Consider the following 14,662-nt stretch of genomic DNA (forward strand, 5'->3'; position numbering starts at 1 on the left):
TTAATAAATGCTACACTTGCCCCCACACCTCCTCCCTCACCCCTATCCCAGGCCCCAACATAACTTTCCATGTTAAGCAGATGTTCACCTGCACATCTGCCAATGTGGTATACTGTATCCATTGTACTCGGTGTGGCTTCCTCTACATTGGGGAAACCAAACGGAGGCTTGGGGACCGCTTTGCAGAACACCTCCACTCGGTTCGCAATAACCAACTGCACCTCCCAGTCGCAAACCATTTCAACTCCCCCCCCATTCTTTAGATGACATGTCCATCATGGGCCTCCTGCAGTGCCACAATGATGCCACCCGAAGGTTGCAGAAACAGCAACTCATATTCCGCCTGGGAACCCTGCAGCCCAATGGAATCAATGTGGACTTCACTAGCTTCAAAATCTCCCCTTCCCCCACTGCACCACACAACCAGCCCAGTTCGTCCCCTCCCCCCACTGCACCACATAACCAGCCCAGCTCTTCCCCTCCCCCCACTGCATCCCAAAACCAGTCCAGCCTGTCTCTGCATCCCTAACCTGTTATTCCTCTCACCCATCCCTTCCTCCCACCCCAAGCCGCACCTCCATTTCCTACCTACTAACTTCATCCCACCTCCTTGACTTGTCCGTCTTCCCTGGACTGACCTATCCTCTCCCTACCTCCCCACCAATACTCTCCTTTCCACCTATCTTCTTTTCTCTCCATCTTTGGTCCGCCTCCCCCTCTCTCCCTATTTATTCCAGTTCCCTCTCCCCATGCCCCTCTCTGATGAAGGGTCTAGGCCCGAAATGTCAGCTTTTGTGCTCCTGAGATGCTGTTTAGCCTGTTGTGTTCATCCAGCTTCACGCTTTATTATCTCAGCAGTTTAATTTGTTGTTTTGGTAGATGTGAATCTTTCCAGCTGAAGCCACAGAGGACCAGAGGGGTGTTTTTACCTTGATCTCTGGTGTTATAAATGTTGGGACTCCTAGACCTGGACTTCTTCCAAAACAAAAGAAACCTGTCTAGCAATAACGGCAGATGAGCTGGAAAATCACAATTTCCAATTACCATTTTCACAGGGACAGGAGGGAATGTGTTTGGACCCGGACTTGTGCATGAGCAGTCCATGGAGGCAATTTGCCATTTTAATCACCAACCACCTCCACTCAAGTCAGATTTTGGTAGCCCAGGATTGTGAAACCGTAGTCATTCCAAATAGGTATGGTATAAACAGGATTGCACTTTGTGCATTTTTATGGTAGCTGGGTACCCCCTTAGAACATTGAAGTACCTCTTTGGCATTGGTCCAGGCACATCTTTGGAGTATCAGCTACCTTTCATTAAAGGATGGGAGTCCTTTGGAACGGTTAAAACTAGGTACAAATTTTCATAAAACATGCCTTATTTCATTAACTGTCAAGCTAACAGAAAATGTCATCAAATGTGTCAGAAGTGTTAAAGGTTACTACAAAGAGGACTTGCCAGGATTGTCAACAGAAGCTGCCAAAGGGAGTTATTAACAAGTGTGAAAAACACCTGTCAAAGGGATCTGTTTGGCTATCAAGACATTTAGAATTCCTACCTTTTAAATTTTTGAAAGAATGCCTAAAGTGTTTGAAAGAATCATTGCCTGTTTTCTCAACTGTCTGTTGACGTAAGTCTGAGGGTTTACATCAATGAATTATTGCTGTATTAGTGATTTCACAAAAATCCGTTATCACAGTATGGTGCTCGCCATTTTTTGGTTTGGTTGACACCTAACGTTGATTATAGACTCTGTAGAAGGACTATAAATTAATTCCAATAGTGGTGAAATCAAATTACACGTTTGAATAAAATGTTATAGTAAGGCATGATGTTGTTTAAAGTATTTAAATATAGTAAACAAACTTTTATGAATAAGAGCAGGTTTTCCATGATGGTTAGATCTGCAAAGCATACTTAGAAATTTATTTTACAGAACTTTTTTTTTCTCCTCTCTGGATGGGTAATAAGGCCTGACTATAGTTGATATGGTATACGCTGGCAAAATAGTTATAAGGTTTGGGCAAGAGTTGACACTAAGTTAACATAAGGACTACGAAGGCAAATTTGACAGGAGTAGAGGGCTTGGTTTGGCATAAGATTATAAATGGCTATGGATGATGGATATAGGAAATAAAGCAATATTGATGGGGCATAGGGACTCTGTGAGCAGGGGATGGGAGAGGTGAGAGTTGTGCTTTACTGCTGTTTTTCTGAAACTTCAATACAGTCCCAGTCCCCAGAGGCAGACCTCTCCCCCATCCCAGCTCCAGACTCCACTCTCAGTACAAAGTCTCTGAGAACTCACCCAGCTTGTAGATAAATATCCTTGCTTTAGGCACCAGCTTGAATTATGATTGTGGAGAAATATGAACTCAAGTGGATGTAAGTGTAAAATATGTAATTCAAAAATAACCATTCTATGGTATATTTTCATTTTGTGTCTAGACTATACAAAGGAGTTATTGAAAGTATTACACGACAATAATCTTTAAACCAAGCTACTTATTCATTTCAATAATCTCATGAAACATGGACGATTTAGATCTTTTTGTGTGATGAAAATTGTTGATATTTGATAGGAAGTAAATAATAAAACGTTGATGGTACCAAATGTGCTAAAACAGCTCTTTGATCAATGCCATTTCCTCAAATCTGCAAAGGTTGGCAGATAATAAAGCTTTGTCAGAAACATTGAGACAGTATAGAAATCAAAGGATTCTGCTGATGCCATAAATTACGATGAAATTTGAAAGGCTTAGGAATGTCAAGATAACATAAAGTTTGTATTCTGGCTGTTATCTCCCTGCATGATCTGACTTCTCCAAGATGCTGTCCTGAAATACTTTTTTGCAATAGGAATTTTAAGTTGCCGATTTATCTTTGGCATGGAGTCCATGAAGAACTGGAGTAATACAGTAATCTGTGGGCTGCAATGTAGGTGACACGTATGCATAAAGTCTGTGAAATATGCATTCCTCATTATTGCTTCAGTTACGTGGTAAGTGATTCATGCAAAGTTACCATTGGAAGATGCTGACTGCTCACCATTACTGACAATTGGTTAACCCAAACTAGATCTGGGCTTCCCTCAAGTAGGATTGCCAGCTAAATTTTGTGAGATTCGAGGCATTCAAGTAATGGCTGCTGTGATCTTTGCTTTGAGTAACAACAGCAGTGCACCAGCTTTAGCAGCCTTTGCTCTCAGTTCTCGTTGAAGGGTCATGACTAGCCTCAAAATGGTGTCACTATGGGAAAACATTTGCGAAGCACAGCCTTAGAAAGTGAATGTTTGAAGATATATGGCTTGGACAGACATAACAACCAGCTTGATCATTTCTGTATTTATTTATTGTCCAAACGCATGGTGCAATTAGAGTCATAGACTCAAACAGCACAGACTCAGACACTTCAAAGCAACTTGTTCATGTTTCAATCCACCACTTGCTGGATGGTGCTGTTAAAGTAGAGTGCAGGGCTAGCATTTACTCTCCTGCTTCTATCTCCTTGATTGTAATTTTAACTGCAGTGGTCAGCATGTCTGCCTTCAATCCAATGGGCTGCTCTTCAATTACGCAGATCAAGCTCCAGTGTCAATTGGACTTGTTCTGCTATTGCCAACTGCAGGCTGAGCTAAGGAAGCAGACTTGGCTTCCTTGGTAATCAAATAAACCAGCAACAAGTGCCAGAGGCAGAAGGAGACACCCGGCAGAACTTGTTTTCTTTAAATCCTCCAGGTCTCAAAATAAAACAAAACAATGGGGCATCCCTTTCCTGAGTGAGATTCTTCTTGGCCTGACGTTAATGATGAGTCGGCTGATTTACACCCTCACGTCAGTTATTTTATTTCCTATTTCCATCCTATGTTATCCTCTTTTCAGTTGTTGTTCTTACCTCTCAAAACATTATGGGATCTAGTCCAATTTCCCAGACTTACACTCAAAATTTAGACCTACACTTCACTCCATGTGTTCACTGAGTTTTCATTACAGCCCCCTACACTATATTGATATCCAGAGCTGTTCCCGCTCCTACTCTTAGCGTCTTCAATTAGAAACAGATTCACACATTAATGGCACCATTGAGTTCTTTAATAAAACTATTTCCCTCCCCCCGTGTGATGTTCCAGCATTTCAAAAAGTTGCTGAAGCCTCTGGCACCATTTTTAAAGCCAACTACACACCACCATAGACACTGAAAGCCAGAAGTGACCTTTCAAAATGTGGTGTTACAGCCTATTCCGTAAAACATAGCTCTAAAGAAATGAAATTAATTCCCCACTTCACAGTCAAGGAACTGGAGTGATTGGTGTACAGAATGACGTTGAGGAGAGCGTACTCTCTCCCTGAGGGCAGCCAATGGAAACAGCCATCACACCCGGACTCAGACTGCAGCATGGGTCAGTGCTGTGTCCTAAGTGAAGTGGGACATCCAGGAATGCAGATCAAATGTCAATGAAAATCTACGCTCTGCAAGGTTACTTAATATCATCTTGTCCAAGATTCACTCTAACTCTGTCACTGCACACTCATCTCAAAGTTCCTGGGCTACAACCCATACTGTTGTGTGCAAAATGTCCACTCAGCCACTTCATCCTTTCAACCTGCCAGTTGTTCACACTGCATACATTTCTTACTCACTCACTGGTGATTCGTCACCATTCCTTCTGCTCGTACATCACCACTAACTGCCCTTGAATCCACTTCCATCATACTCAAACTTTCCCTTTGTCTGATTGCTGGAATTAGAGAGCAGGGGATGTTGGCAGAGATCAGGCTCCTGAATCCCTGTGAAGAAAAACAATTGATCTGGCTTGAGAAGAGTATGACCAAGTTCATCTACCCTATAAGCAGGTTTCAATCGCATTTTCTCTGGCTTCAGGGTGATACGTTTTTGGTTCATACTTTCTACTTGTCAATGTTCTGATCCTCAATTTCAACTCCGTCCTCAGAAGTTTGCTATTGGCTTCCATTTTGTCTGCTTCCCAACACCCTCTCGTCTTTGTTGGCCCCAATTGTGAGAAGCCCTTTCTGGACTGTGTTGCAAGATCCCACCAGGCATCAAAACCACTAAGACCCCAGTGGAAGCGTGGACAGTGTTATATCTTTGTTCTGCATCAGCCTGAAGGTTTTGTAAAGGCTCCGTGAGCAATGTTTGGAAGGGGAACATCTAATCTCTGCTCAGGCAGCTGTATATGGCCCAGGGACCTTGGGAAACAGCAGGAACCTATGAGTTCTCTTGTATGTGAATCATTGCTGCTCCCAGTATACATGGTGCAAAACTTTAGAATTTGACATCAATTTTTACATATGATTTGAACATTCACAAAATCTGCAGGTTCTGTTCAGACACTCTCAAAGCAGTATAAGTGCACTGAACAATACTGTGCACTGAGATGAAGCCAGCCCACTGTCCTGGCTGCTTGGCATCACAGGGGAAAATGCTGCTATCAGTGAGATCCTGGACTCAATTTTCACAAAGTAAATAAAACAGGCTTACTGTATTGTCATTTGATCCTGATAAATGATCCTAACAGCAAGGAGAGATCACACTGGGAGAGCTGGTGGGATGGCAGCAGGCCCCTAACTGAAACCCCGGAGCCAGTTACAGAGACCCCGTCCGACATCAAGCAGCGAACGGGGGAGTTGTGGAGGATAACGAGAAGAGGGAAAGATAAACTCTAATGCAGTACCATCTTCCAGTGTTTCAAGATGGTGCTGGAGCAATGGGACACGTTGCATTTTGCAAGTGATAAAACACTTTTTGCCATTTTTTAATACATGTGACAATAAATCTAATCCAGTAGCATTGATACTTCACTTCTAACATTTATGCAGCATTTAATAACTAATCAGAGACTTTCCCTTTGTATTGAGTCAAAAAAATGCAATTAATCAGGGTTTACATGGGGAGGATGCAAAAATAGTAGCCATTGTTTGTGAGTTACAGGGTATGTTGTTGTGCTTTATAAACAATATGTTTTATATTGGGAAAATATTCAGATCTGTATTTCAGTGTTGTGAAACCTGAGTTTTAAGTTACATCAAAATTTCTACAAAATAGACTAAAGTACTGCACTGTAAATGCTGGATAAAGACTTCTCAACTACTCATCTTGTTAAATAGCTGATTACCACGAGAAGCGAGAAATGAGCACTATCACAAGAGGGGTGTTATTGATAGATTCATTTTGTTCCTGTTGAATGACATTTCGTAAAATTGCACATCATTAAAATCATATGATTGACGGTGTTACATTCTACAAAAAAACTATTTAAAATGGTAATAAAGCTTTTTGTTCAGTCTATGGTTGGTGGGTACAGTCCCCAGCATTGTAAATAAGAACTGGGTAAGGTTCTGTGAAGCTACTTTCTGATGGGGCCTTTGCAGCTATCAGAGGGATAAATTACACTCTGTCATTCTAGTCAAGAACCAACCTAAGCCTAAGAAAGTAAAAGGACTGTCAGCCAACTGCACCATGTTGTTCCCACTGGTTTCCTGCTGAAAGGTGCTGGTTTGCCGTCATGTACATAATTACAATCGTAATCTGGTCATAATACATACGTGAAGGTGTCAAATCCTATAACTTTTCCATATAAATGAATGGTCAAAAATGCAGTTCGGCTGAAGCCTGTGTTCTAGTGATATCAGTACAGAAGACTGCTAATTTGGTTTGTAGTTGTCCTGTGTTACAGTCATAATTAATTCTGCATTCTCGTTTAAGAGATGTTCTCTCTTTTTCCTACAGGGGTTCGCCAGATCGAGATGGCACTGTAAGTATACCGCAAATGTATCTGCTGAATGATTAATATTCAGGTTAAATAAATATTTGTTTGGACTATTTATTCAAACTTTAAGAATAATTAGCGAGTTTTGAGAAGATTTGTAGCTCAGATTGAGGATCTGGATGTGAGTTTGCTCGCTGAGCTGGAAGGTTAGTTTTCAGACGTTTCGTCACCACTCTAGGTAACATCATCAGTGAGCCTCCGACGAAGCGCTGGTGTTATGTCCCGCTTTCTATTTATCTGTCTAGGTTTCCTTGGGTTGGTAAGCACAAGCAGCCTCTCACTCGAATGTTTTGTAGTATAATCTTTCATTGAAAAGTTTTGATCAGCCCCACCATTGTTACAGAGTATGAGAGTGAGTAGCCTATGTTATTTTAAGGAATAGTTAAACTTATAGGAAAGTGTAAATGCCACGATTGTCCTGTGACAAGCAGTGTGCACACTCTTTGGATTATACAAGACAGTAGGTAAGGGCGTGTCCATAGTTGACTTCAATTCCTTAAAGTGTAAATTAAATTCAGTAACTAAACTGTTCTTTTCCTCATTGACAAGCAACAGTTAAAGCTGTGGCAAAACATACTTCAAATATCTTGTGACACATTTAAGAGCTTAAAGGAAAATGCCAGTGAACTGAAAACAAATGATCAACAACAATAACTATATTTATTCATGCTATGCAGCTAACATTGTAAAATGTCCCAAGGTGCTTCACCAAGCATTATCAAACAAAAGTTGACCAATACTTAAATTTTTCGGGGTGCCGCTAAAAACTTGTCTCCAGCTGGAATATCGATGGGAGTCCTGACCATGATCATATCAGCTGTCCTGTAACATTATAAATAGCGACGCTCATTGCTTAAGGCCAGATCGCCACCCCTTTCTCAGTAAGAGGTCCTGTCTTAGACAACTATCATCCAATTGAATGACCAGCAGCTCTGTATCACTGCAGTGCCAGTGAGAGCATATTCTGGGACTACAAGCAGTCTTGTTGCACTGAGAAACCATCAGAGTCATAGTTCCAAGGGTGTGGGGGAGAGGGGATAGGGAGGCCATGCTCACAGGCCAAGGGGAAGGTTAGGAATGCTTAGTTAAGATGGCACCATATATATAAATATCGATAGAGCACAAGTGTGGGTCTGTGCCCCAAAGGTGAAAGGAGAAGATGTGCTTTGTGGTGGTGCCTCTGATTGGCCAGAGGGGACATAATGGAGGTTCCCTGAAACCATCCCATACAACTGAAGTTGAAAGGCTTCCCTTTTAGCTTGAGCCTCCCTGCTCCACAGAAAAGGCATTGGGGATGTAGGGTGATGCCCTTGAATGGTCATTAATTGATGACATAGGGCATCAATAGGATGAAAGGCAGGCAGGCAGGTGGCCTGAGGTCTCCCCTGCCCCTGGTAACATTACAGACACCATTGGGATGAGTGGATAGGTTAAAGTAAGGTCACCACTGAGCCTGTGAACCTCCTCACATCCCTGCCACCTACCCACCTCGATAACCCTCCACCAACCCCCAGTTTCAAAACTACAAGTGACTGAGCACAAAACCCAGTCGAAGTGCATGACCATAAATGTAGCCAAAGGGTAGTTTTTTTTGGAGAACCTTAAAGGAGCAAATAAAAGTATCAGGATGGTGAGGTTTAGGGAAGGAATCCCACATAGTTAGTTAGAAGCAATTGTTGTTCTGGCTGCCAATAATGGAGAGATTAAAATCAGGGATGTTCAGAAAGAAAGAAGGACAGGTTTATGGAAAGTTGATGAGCTGCACAAATTTGGACATTTGGAGGAGTGAACCCATGGAGGGATTTGAAAGCAAAGATAAGAATGTTAAAATGAATGCATAGATTAGTGAGCATACAAGTGATGGATGAATAGGATTTGAAATGATTTAGGATAAGGGAAGCAGAGCCTGCAGTAACATCAAACTGACAGTTGGAGAAAATGGGAAAACAATCAATAATAAATAATAAGTTAAAGACAGAATGATTCGTAATGTTTGACATTAATTTTAAGGTTGTGCCTATGATGTGAATTTGTTCCTTTGTAATCTTCTAGAACTTAAAGTAACTTATTAATTCAAGTTGGGGACAAACCGTATTTAACTTGATTCATGATTTCATTTAGTTGCTATTTTCTCGAATATCTAACATGAATTTGAAACAGTTCGTCCCTTCTGCTGCAATGGATGTGTGACTAGAAAACAAAAATGTGCGGGAAAGGAATGAGTTAAAGCCTTACAATTATATCAAATAGTCATTCAGCTATACAGAACTTAAATATTGGCTTTCAAATATTTTTGTTTGGTTCTCATCAGGATTGACTGAGGCATTACCATGGACAAAGCATTGGCCTTGGGATAATTATTCCCTAAAGCTTTTGCATGCCAAGATCTTGACCAGTTAAAGTCTGCTTGCCAACAGATCAGCATTCTGTTTCTCACACAGTGTAGTTTTTTTTATCCCTTTGAAATTTGGCATTCCTACATCTGTCGTGATGAGTACAAGATGGAAAGTTTCAACAGTGTGTACAATTTTTTTTAGCAATTTTATCAAACCTAAAAAATATTGATCAGAAAACAGTATTTAACAGCAATCATTATGGCCTAAAATAGTTTTTTTAAATTATTAATATTGATTGTGGTCTGAAAAGATCAATTCATCAGGTAACACAATCATTTTAGTTATTACATGAACAGAATATTGATATGAGTATATAATTCCTTGGCTGATTTTGCTTGTGAAGAGTTAGAAGTAAAGAAGGGACATAGTTGGATTCTTTCATCTGAGGAAATAATGAACAATCAACAATTAGTGTTCATAGGTTGAAGGGACAATTACAATGCTTCAGAAAATGCTGGGCATTGAGAATATAGGTGAAAGGTTACAGATTAGGTTAGGTCACAAATCTGTCAGAAAGTAGTAGGTTTGTTTTGTAAATCTTTTGGTAATTTGTTTAAACTATGTATATTATATATAAATATACAAACATATAATGTCTCCACACTAGATGAATCCTAAGGAATTAATAACATTTTCCCACTTTATGCCTTTCAGCGAGCGTGGTTTTAAAGGAAGTATTCCCATGCACTTCATAGAAGTGTGTGTGTGTGTGTGTGTGTGTGTGTGTGTGTGTGTGTGTGTCCAAAACTGCATGAGATTGGAGTGGCAGATGCAAAGGAGAAAAAAAAAGCCTTCCAGTTTAATAAAATGTGAGGCTGGATGAACACAGCAGGCCAAGCAGCATCTCAGGAGCACAAAAGCTGACGTTTCGGGCCTAGACCCTTCATCAGAGAGGGTCTAGGCCCGAAACGTCAGCTTTTGTGCTCCTGAGATGCTGCTTGGCCTGCTGTGTTCATCCAGCCTCACATTTTATTATCTTGGAATTCTCCAGCATCTGCAGTTCCCATTATCTCTGATACTATTTAAGCCTTCCAGTTGCCTTTCATAGCAGAGTGAGTTAGACAGTACATGAAGAATACCATGCATCATATACACTCCCAAATTCTGATCATGTCCAGTGAATCACAGCTGGAAGGTTTTTGTCTGGATAGGCTCATTATCATTCAGCAAGTATGTTAACCACTGAGAGAATGGAAATCCTTCCTGCACTTTGTATGCTGTTGCCTGATGGAAAATTACTTTTTTTCAGTAGTATACTGTCTAGCTCAACACAGCTGTCACTGTCGATTGCCAGAAGCTCTCACTATAGTAAAGCAATACTCTTCTGACAGCTAGCATCAGCAAAATATCAGTTAAACATTTGTCATTCATAAGTAAGCAGTGTACGGATTCAGAACTAAAGGTAGAGGCCAGATTGGAGTTGTTTTCCACCAGTCAATGCAACCAAAGTTACTTCCAAGGGTCAAAGTGCGACCAATGACTTATGGCACATTCAAGTGCCCCACAAAGAAAAATACCCAAGAGATAGGCAGAATCCTTGTCATGTCATGGGTTAGACAAATATTAGGGACTCCTCAAATTATCTTGATCACCAAATATGGCATAGTTATTCATCTATAAACATACTCGCAGCCCCAAATTTACCAATGTATTCCCCTGTCTTTACTATGATAGAACTCCACAGTCACTGAATGAAAAGTTTACAATTTTGACAAATAATTTATCTTAAAATCTGAATATGGAAACATAAACAGCTCTGGTAAAATCCTTTTTCTAATTACTTGCAGAAGAAAAGTAATGGTGCTCCAAATGGATTTTATGCAGAAATCGACTGGGAGCGATATGTGAGTGTAAAATTTGTTTTGTTTCAAGTGTGACATTTTTTCAAAAGCTCTGTTTTATTTGAAGAATTTCAAAATCATTTTTAAAAAACATTTCAAGCTAAAGAGGAAATGGAACTGGCAGATATTTTTCTGCATGTTTAGTCAGGCTTAGTTATGTCAGAAAGGATAAGCTGCCTTAATTCTGCTATATGGACGATGAGATCATAATATTTCCTCCAATTTTAACATCTCACATATTTTTATTATAATAATGACAGTTATTGTGTTGAATTTTAGCATTTTTCAAGTTATCTTTCTAGCAGTAGCTACAGACATTTACATGGAACCTATTTGATTAAACTGATTATATTGATTATCTATTGAATTACTGGAGACAGTTATAGTAATCAATAATGAGTTTGGTTACATAGAAGTGTGATGTGAAAGATGTTAACAGGAAGAATGAAGAGAAATAAGCTATAATCTTCAGGAGAATGCAAAAAGACAGAGATCTGAGAATGTAGCATATATATCTGTGAGAGTTGCAGGGCAAGTCAAGGAGGCTATTGAAAAAGCATGCGTGATGCTCAAGCTTCAAAGTACAAAAAAAAATTATAATGTACCTTCATACGGCATTGGTTAGGCCTCAAATGGACTTATTTGTTCAATTCTAGCATTGTATACTCCAAAAGATATTTAGGGTTTGAAGAAAGCACAGAAATGATTTATTAGTATAAGAATGAAGGATTTTGGTTTATGGAGAGACTGCAAGTATTGAGGTTTTTCTCTGCAAAGAAAGTTTTTAAAAAATCTGATAGAGGTGTTTAAGTTATGAATGGTTCCAGTGACAGAGCTCAGCAACCAGAGGACCGTGATTTAAATTTGGTTAATAAAGGGACCATGAAGATTTTTTTTTGCAGAACAGGTTTTTGTGATCTGGAATGTGCTGCCTAAAACAGTGATTGAATCAGATTCAATAATACTCCTATAAACCAAATTGGAATAACAAAATGACAAGGCTATCAGGAGTTAATTGGATAGCTCTACCAAAAAGCTGGCACAGTTGTGATGGAGCAAATGGCTTTCTTCTGAGCTGTAACAATCTTTAAATCCATGATAATTGTTTTCCAACAGGTGAAAACTATATTTGCAGATCTGTCTTCGATTCTGTCCTATTCAGCATGAGTTTAATTCTAAACTGGAATAATAAGATGTTTTCTTTTAATAGCATTAATTGTTATCTATGCATCCATATTATTGAACGCAATATTCCTGAAACTTGGGAACAAATAAGTAATGGCTCCAATTAACTTTCTTATGAAGTAGTTTGTTAGTTTGTACTAAAACATGCTGGTGCTCTAAAAGTTGGTTCAAGGGTCCTGTCATCACTATCTTTGTACAATTTTAAGACATTCCAATTTAAGCACAACACCTTCTCCCTAGTTTAACAAGTTAAAAGCTAACATTATGATAACATATGCACAAATCAATAACAAGATTATATCAACACTCTTCACATCATTCTGATAATCCCTTTCCATTCAGACCATAGGAACAGGAATAGGCTATTAAATCCCTCAAGCCTGCTCTGCCATTCCATAAGATCACGGCTGATCTGTGACCTGACTCCATGCTCATGCTTTTGGCCCATAACCCTTAATATCTTTGCTTAACAAAAAAAACTTTCTCAGATATAAAATGAACAGTTGATCTAGCACCCAGTACTGTTTGTGGAAGAAAGCTCCAAAGCTCTATGACCCTCAGTTTGTGTAGAAGTGTTTCCCAACATCGCTCCTGAATGGTCTGGCCCTAATTCCTAGACTATGACGCTACCTTTATAATGTGCAACCAGAGGAAATAGTTTATTCTTATCTACCCTTTCTTTTCCTTTTAATATCTTGAAGACTTCGATCAGATCAGCCCTTAACCTTCCAAATCCTAGCAAATCTATAGGTGCTATCTAACAGAGGTGGTAGGGATTTTGTCCACGACTGAAATGCCAACAAGAAAACCGTGTTGTAGACCTGGATGATCACAGCGGGCCAAGCAGCATCAGAGGAGCAAGAAAATTGTTCATCCAGCTCTACATCTTGTTATCTCAGATTCTCCAGCAGCTGCAGTTCCTACTATCTCTGAAAGAATTCCATGTCATTCCTTTTCCAAAGAACTTGCTGAATTAAATGCCAATTAGGCATGGCCAATGAAAAACTATAGGAATGATGTTATTAAATTGGAAAGGGCACAGAAAAGATTACAAGGATTTATTGGGACCAGAAGCTTGAGTTATTGGGAGAGACTGGGGCTTTTCTTCCCCCTTGAGCATAAGAGGCTGAGGGGTGACCATATAGGCGTATATAAAATCATGAGGAGCATGGATAGGGTGAATAGCCAAAGTCTTTTCCCCAGGGTAGGGGAGTTCAAAACTAGAGCACATAAGTTTAAGGTGAGAAGGGAAAGATTTAAAAGGGACCTGAGGGGCAACTTTTTCACACAGAGGGTGATGAGTATTTGGAATTACCTGCCAGAGGAAGTATTAGATGCAGGTACATTTACACATTTAGAAGATATTTGGAAGGTATATGAATAGGAAAGGTTGAGAGGGATACTGGATCAAATGCGGGCAAAATGGATTCATTTAGTTTGAGAAGCCAGCATGAATGAGTTGGACTGAAACGTCTATTTCTGAGCTGCATGACTCCATGAGTTTATAAAATCCAGGGGTCAGGAAGTCCTGATCTCCAAGGGCTGTAATCCAGTCAGAGGCATACTTTTGAGGCCTAGAGTTTCCAGGTCTCAACCATGGGTAAATGATGAAGGAGGGTTGTGAATCAGCAGCAAGGACAGTGAGGGGACTCTTATCAGATCCCACTGAGTGTGTTTGAGTGAGAGCTCCAATGCCCATAGCCTGAAAACATCTCCAAACTGGTTGGCTTTTTGGAATCCCCATGTGGCCAGTGCAGGTTGAATGGTAACATGGAGGGATACCCCCTGTGGACCCTCACACATGGATGTAATTGGAACAGAATGGGAAGATGATGGGGTCTCCACCTGTCACCAGCCTCCCCTTTGGGTAGGCCAGCTTATGACAAAGAGTGGGACGAATCTTCTTCAAGATAGGCAATCTGTAAAAACAATCCTCCATACTATCAAAGTAAGTGACATCGATGGGAATTCACGGTGACTTTTTAAAAGAGGTAATAAATTGCTTGAAAGATGGAAAGTAAAAGGTTGTTATGAGAGCAGTTTTATCAAGGTGGATGTAGTTTATGGGAGTAGGAAACTCAATGTGCAAGAACGGTGCGTGGATTGCCCTAAAGATGACTATTTTCCCCTCCACATAAATGAGTCAGAAAATCAATGTACAATAATCAAAAATTCTGATATACCAAACAGGAGGGACAACACAATGAAAAGGTGGCCCAAAGGGTAAATATGAAATATAATGCTGACACATGTGAAGCATTGCATTTAGGCAAAAAGAAATAGTGGTGTGCACATGTTCCACAAACAGTATGGGAATTGCTAAGGAAGAGATGTAAAGAAATCAAGGAATCCTAGTAAACTTTAAAGCCCCACATGTCCAACAAATGCAGAGTAAAAATCAACACAGCCAATTAAATGTGGAACTACGTGGCAAAACAACAGGATGCATGTCA

General features: G+C 40.0%; 1 protein-coding gene across 10 annotated transcripts in view; it reads left to right on the forward strand.

The window, feature by feature from the left end:
- sgip1a (SH3GL interacting endocytic adaptor 1a) overlaps positions 1-14,662 on the forward strand; it is a 248,344-nt gene that overhangs the window by 124,240 nt on the left and 109,442 nt on the right. For all 10 annotated transcript variants that reach the window (XM_059647869.1, XM_059647871.1, XM_059647872.1 and 7 more), the window contains exons 4-5: positions 6,748-6,772; positions 10,971-11,027. In XM_059647869.1, the coding sequence (XP_059503852.1) occupies positions 6,748-6,772; positions 10,971-11,027 (82 nt within the window). The remainder of the gene's footprint in view (positions 1-6,747; positions 6,773-10,970; positions 11,028-14,662) is intronic.

This window comes from Stegostoma tigrinum, chromosome 8 (assembly GCF_030684315.1).
Source record: "Stegostoma tigrinum isolate sSteTig4 chromosome 8, sSteTig4.hap1, whole genome shotgun sequence".
Lineage (NCBI taxonomy): Eukaryota > Metazoa > Chordata > Chondrichthyes > Orectolobiformes > Stegostomatidae > Stegostoma > Stegostoma tigrinum.